This window comes from Astatotilapia calliptera, chromosome 6 (assembly GCF_900246225.1).
Source record: "Astatotilapia calliptera chromosome 6, fAstCal1.2, whole genome shotgun sequence".
Lineage (NCBI taxonomy): Eukaryota > Metazoa > Chordata > Actinopteri > Cichliformes > Cichlidae > Astatotilapia > Astatotilapia calliptera.
Window position 1 is genome coordinate 5,474,324 of NC_039307.1, and position 6,134 is coordinate 5,480,457.

The 6,134-nt window shown below is 43.2% G+C and overlaps 1 protein-coding gene across 10 annotated transcripts in view; it reads left to right on the top strand.

Moving 5' to 3' along the window:
• LOC113023649 (axin-2-like) overlaps positions 1 to 4,908 on the top strand; it is an 87,381-nt gene extending 82,473 nt beyond the window's left edge. For all 10 annotated transcript variants that reach the window (XM_026169866.1, XM_026169864.1, XM_026169867.1 and 7 more), the window contains 3 exons: positions 116 to 220; positions 601 to 726; positions 3,250 to 4,908. In XM_026169866.1, the coding sequence (XP_026025651.1) occupies positions 116 to 220; positions 601 to 726; positions 3,250 to 3,376 (358 nt within the window). In that variant the 3' untranslated portion in view covers positions 3,377 to 4,908. The remainder of the gene's footprint in view (positions 1 to 115; positions 221 to 600; positions 727 to 3,249) is intronic.
• Positions 4,909 to 6,134: the final 1,226 nt, after the last annotated feature.

The following is a 6,134-nucleotide window of genomic DNA, read 5'->3' on the forward strand; positions in this document are numbered from 1 at the left end:
AACAGTTGTGCACTTGATTTGCTACAACACAACACTCTATAAATGAAGTCCAGTTTCTTTTCTTTGTATTTATACGAAGAATATTGATTTGTCATTAATCTTGTGATTTTCACAGACATTCAACTGGAGCCAGCAACCTTCAGAGAGACAGGAACCACCCGGCAGCTGTCTTCCCCACGGGAAGCAACTCTTTAGCCAGCCCTGGAGTCCAAGCAGACGAGTAAGAGCTCTTTTATTTGTACTTTTGCTAAATCCTTTGTTTCTAAAGCTCAGTCTTTATTACTTTCACAATTACTTTCTAGTTTTCCAAACACCATTACTCACTTATTTTGTAATTCTGTCATTTATGAGTTTTCACCCTCAGATTTTCATTCTCCTCTCTTCTTAGAGAGTCAGCTTTGCTTTGTCTTTGAACTCCTTTCTTAAAGAAAAATAGGATTAGATGTGACATTCTACCTCTCTCCCACATTGCCCAATAGCCCCTGGTTCTTCAAAATAATCAGCCCCCTTCATATATATGTCAGTGAATGTGGTGGATTTTTAAAGCCAACTGAAAACAACCAAGTTTTAAATCTTACAATTTTGATTTTGCATGTTCAGGTCTAAGGAGCTGGTGGTCACCTACTTTTTCTGTGGAGAGGAAATTCCTTATCGCAGCATGATGAAGACCCACTGCCTCACCCTGGGCCACTTCAAGGAACAGCTTAGCAAGAAAGGCAACTACCGGTAAGCATGCGCCACTGGAAAGTGCGCACAGATCACACTTGCAGATACATGCTCGGATGTGTTTAGCGTCACGACAGGGCTAGTCATCTGTGTTTGGATGGGCATTTGTTATTGTGCTTTTATGTGCTTGTCTGCTAAGTGGGAGTGTGAAATACTGGAGCCTGATAGTTGAAAAGAAACTGGGCTGATCCGCTGTATTCGAAGCTTACAAAAATCGGGGAGGGGAGCAGAGGGGATATTCTGCAGCAATTTTTTTTCTCACATCTGGTACTGATTTCCATGCTTAGGCAGCCTTAATAAATATGGCTTTGAAGCCTGGGCCATTTTATTTTGTGCACAAAGACCATTGCAAGGCCCTCAAATTCCTCCTCCACACTATTGCATCAGGCATTAGAATCAAATGCTGGAGGCACCTTCTTCTTCTAATGACAGTTAATGCAGGAGAAATACCTCCTGTTTGAAATGATGAGGGGAAATTCCTTCACATAGTGAAGACTTAAGGTAGTTTCAAAAGTAATAGACAGTTTTAAAGAAAATTCTGAATCAGGGGTTCCACAGTCCAGGAAGTTCAACCTTAATTTATCAAAAAAGTTGTTCCAGTGCCTCTGAAAACAAATGTAGCCTTGCATGCCCGTGACATCAACATCAGGTTTTAGTCACATCTGCTTGTTAGGCAAGACAGAAGAAGAAAAAGGCCTGCAAAACACAAGTCGTTGCACCCCTGCTATCCCATAACTCTTCAGCGAGCGAGTGAAAAGGGGGGGAGGTGGGGATGAAGCGTCTGGCTTCAATGGCAGCAGAATGTGTGGAGTTGGTTAATTTGGACATGGCAGCAGTACAGCTGAGAACAGTACGCCGCAGCTCTGCCAGACGATATTGGTGCCAGATGTTGTGAAGAGAGAAAAATCCTGCCACATAAAACATGTTCCAATGGAAAGACTCCTGTGTCTCTCTGTCTCACTCTCTGCAACAAAGTGATGACTTTGAACTATTTGTGAGTGAAAATGTAGCGTTTTCTTCTATTAATAATTTTTAAAAAGGGTAACACGCTTCGAGAGCTAGGAATGAAACAATGAATTAAACCAGAAAGTTAAATCAACAGAGGAAACGTGTGCATAAATGTCAGATGATTAAAGAAAACTATCGCTGCTGTCGCACCTCTGCACGCTGTAGTACAGTTTTAAGTTTTGCAGCTGTGATAAAGCGGGCCCCTCTCTCTTTTATTTGTGTGTAACAATCAACATGGAAAGTAGGGCTGCATGTGTACATTTTTGTACGCCCCTCTGTACATGTGTTGTTTGAATGACTCTAAGCTGAGCTCATAAAACAGTGAGCCGTTTCCCCCTTTTTTCTCCTTTTTTATATTCTGAACACAGGCACACATGGGCAAAATGAGGCATTTTTCCATTACAAAGCTTATCATTATATCCCCTCCTGCTGATCTTTTGCTGGGTTTAAAGTAGAGAGGAGAAATCATTAGGAGCTCCAGGAGACTTCACAGTCACTGGAACCAAGCTATACCCTGTGAGTTATCTCTGCTTGAGAGAAGAAGAAGAGTGGGTTAGCTAGGTGACCCCTTGACCTCCAGGAGCCCGTCTGAGCAGTCGCCACTGTCCCTCCCCCTTCTAGGGTAAAGCCCCTCAGTCTCGGCACGCATCCAACCCATCACACCCACTCACCGAGCCAGGGAAGGCCTCTGCTCTGCTTCCCCCTGCTTTCTTCCCTTCCTGTTGCCTCTTTTTTCCTCTGTTCTCGGCTGGTGATCGGAAAGCTGCCCGAAGTGTGTGTGCATGTGCGTAACAGGGAAACATAGTACGTGTGTGTTTACGTGCAGACAGCAGAGCGCAGTCTTGCAGTCACAAGCAGACTCTCGGGCACCTGAAATGTCAACCTGTGTGACAGAAATGCCCTTCATTTGACAGCCAGCCCAATTATAAGCCATGGAGACACAGAGAGGGAGGAAAGGCACTGAAGAAGAGAGAAAAAGAGAGAGAGAGAGGCTAGGGGGGGGGGGGCTTAAGACAGCGTCTAATTAACCCTTCAACTTTAATAAGGCCTTACAGGACAGAAAGGCATTTGCAGAATGGCTAGCAGTCAGGATGAACAAGTGGATGAGCACACATAGATGAACACGCACACAAACAGGCTTTTTCTAGCAGCTTGAATTATCACAGGGAGTGTGTAAACGGAGGGTTCAACTCTGTTTGCGCAGCGGTGTGATGTGGAGTCAGGCTCTACCTTTGAAGTGAGCAGGGATGGCATTGAAGGCTATGACTAAGTTGTTTTGAGCAGGATCCATTTCTGGCTCTCAGAGTGTGTGTGTCTGTGTTTGATTTGGACTAAAGGGAGTTGTGCGCGAGCGTGTATATGTAAGTAGTCGTGTAGGTGCCTCAAAGCGCTTTAAAACGCGATGAAATACATCAGATGCATCCTGCTGCCACTCTGTCAGGTTTTGTTTGAGTTCTCACCTACGCTCCACGTTTTCTAATCACAAACCTCTCTTTTTTGTTTTTCCCTTCTCAGGTACTACTTCAAGAAGGCGAGTGATGAGTTTGAGTGCGGTGCAGTGTTCGAGGAGGTGTGGGAGGATGCCACTGTGTTGCCCATGTATGAGGGCAAGGTCCTGGGCAAGGTGGAGAGGATGGACTAAAGGCCACTTTGTGCCAACCAACTAATGCCCTTCCCCCCACCCAACCAAAAGCTAAATCACTTGAGCAAGAGACTGTAATTTACAAGAACACTCTGGACTCCTTTTTTTTTGGTTTCTTTGTTTGTTTCTTTTTCTTAATATTAAGCTAAACAGAGTTAATATATCCAGCACAAGAGGAGCGATTGAAGGAAGACGAGCCAATGAAGTATGCCGAACACAGAGGAGGCGCTGCCCCTCCCCGACTTTCTCAGCCAATCAGCCTTAGAAACACAAGGGAATGACAGACCAATCCAAGGATGACGACGATGACCGGAGGCCAGTGGCGGGCGCGAGACCCCGCCTCTTCTTGAATATAACCACTGAAGATGTAGATGACTGTTGTCTTGTGATGTGTGACAGACTGATGGACTTGCAGGAGGTGAATGCGCAGCGCCACCGACCTGCTCTTAACATTACACTCCAACATCGTTACAAAAACGTCCATACGTGTGCATATACATACATGCATATATGTATATATACATGTATTATATATATAGATGCTTTTTGTCATGAGTTGAAAGTTTTTATTAAGTATTTATTGAAAATGACCTTCCCCCTGTTGTCCCCTCCCCCGAGTCTTCTTAAACCTGTGTTCCTCGCCCTCCCTTTTTTTACAGCCAATGGGTAAGCTGCTTTGAATATTGGGAGAATACTGTGGTGATATAGTTTAGTGTTCTAAGTTACACAGAGGACGTGACGCTAGCCTAGCACTTCTTATAGCCTTGTAGCCACGTCTCTTAGCGGTGGTCTTGTCCGAGGCGCACTCCCTCCACTCTTTTAATGGTCAATCCCAGTCTTATATGCTGCTGATAGTTTATAATAAGCAAGTTTTTCACACTAGCATTTCCTCTCCCTCGTCCTCTCGGCCTCCCTCCCTCCCCCTCCTTTTCGCTTTGTCTCGATCGACAAAGTTCAATCTTTTTTGTTGTGCCTTTGTTTGTAAACCAGGCATTGCACAGGGATGGGGGGTAGAAACCGTTGTAGATTACACACAGAGACGAGACCCGGAGCACAAGTTGCACCACCTAATAATGGCAGTGTTTACAGCCCCCACACCAAAATGACTTGTGCTAACGAGAACCAGTTTGGGTCACCGAGAACGACTTCTTTGAGGAGTTCAGCTAGCGTGTCAAAAAAGACAAAAAAAAGACAAAAAAAAGTGAACGTTGAAGAATTATGGCTCCGATATCTTTTGAATGTTGTTACAATAACACCGTATATAGCAGAGCTCCTGTATACATTGTAATTATGCATTCTGAAGTATGGATACCGACACATGTGATGCACACATACACAAACAAAACACGTACAAACACACGATCGCTGGTGTTTTATGAGTACAGCACCTGTGCCTACATGGATGCCATACCATGTGCTACCCTGTTTCAGGGTTTTAATATATATCCCTTGGTTTTCAGAAGGGTTTTATGTTGAAAAGATATTTTTATGCTTTTAATATCCTGTAATCATGTTTTGGTGTTTTGTTTTTACACCACAGCCTTTTTTTTTGTTTTGGTTCATTCTATCTAAACTGTAAATTATACATTATATAAAGAGTTTCATTTAAAGATTTACATGGACCTATAATTATTGTAATTATTGAGAGATGTAGCCTTTATTAAAGTTTTATATTTTTCAAATGAAAACTGATGTGCTTGGAACTGCTTCTTTCCTGACTCAGAATAACTTATTTTTATTGCTGCGCTGTGAAAATGACTTATTTTCACAGCGTAGCCATATTTTTCAGACAGTTATTTAGACATGATACAAGTTGACTGGAGTGTTTTGTCCACTTAAAGAAAATTACAGTGCTACAGTCGGTCTGGGACATGTGGTAATGCATAAACAGGGGCTGTTTTTACACATGAACCTCGGACAGTGTGAAGGGAATTAGGTCGGGACATTGTCCAAGTTGCTCTTTCTCACGTGTAGCGCACAGCAGGAGAGCGTCTGCTTCTGATGCGGACTATACTATTTCTAGTCAAGTATACTACTAGAAATACTCTGTGGTTTTTTTGTTTTGCTGGTGTTTTTTTCTCAGTGTGTGCTGCCTAAGTAAAACGTGCAGGAGGCAGCACGTTGCGGGCCTTGTCGTTCGATAAGAAGTCAGTTACCTGCTCTATTCTCACATGGCCTTTGTACCTGAAAGCTGGCAGGTCAAAGAACATGTAATAGGCGTTCCCATTGACATTTAGCAATCTCTCAAAGAGATGAAAATGGCCATATTTACATAGCTTAGACACCGGGCTTCTTGAAGCTGTGCTCATTGAAAAACTCAAAACTGAGTAACTCGGCACCTTCACACTTTTAAATTATCGTATAGTTTACCATTTCTACCCCAGAGACCCCTTCACAGAAACCAGGCAGTAACTGTTAAGAAAGTGAAACCACTCCAAGAGTTCTACTGTAAATAAAACGGGTGTAGAATTTGTTGTGCTTCATTTCGGTTGAATTACATTTTAGCATTGTTGCAGTCGAGAGTTGTGAGAACTTGTTAACATCAGCGTTCGGTTCAAAGTTCCCCCACGCCCAAAGGTCTTTATTTTGGCCTCACAGACATGAAACCGTCATCAACTGAGTTTCTAGATGTTTTTGAGGTGACAAGGTCAAAAGGTAGCCTTAGGCTCGAGGTTTTAAAATCGCCCTTCAGGGTGTTTGAGTCACCTTGTAGTTTAACACGTAACAGATTCTAGTCAGAGACCTTTGTTGCGTGTCA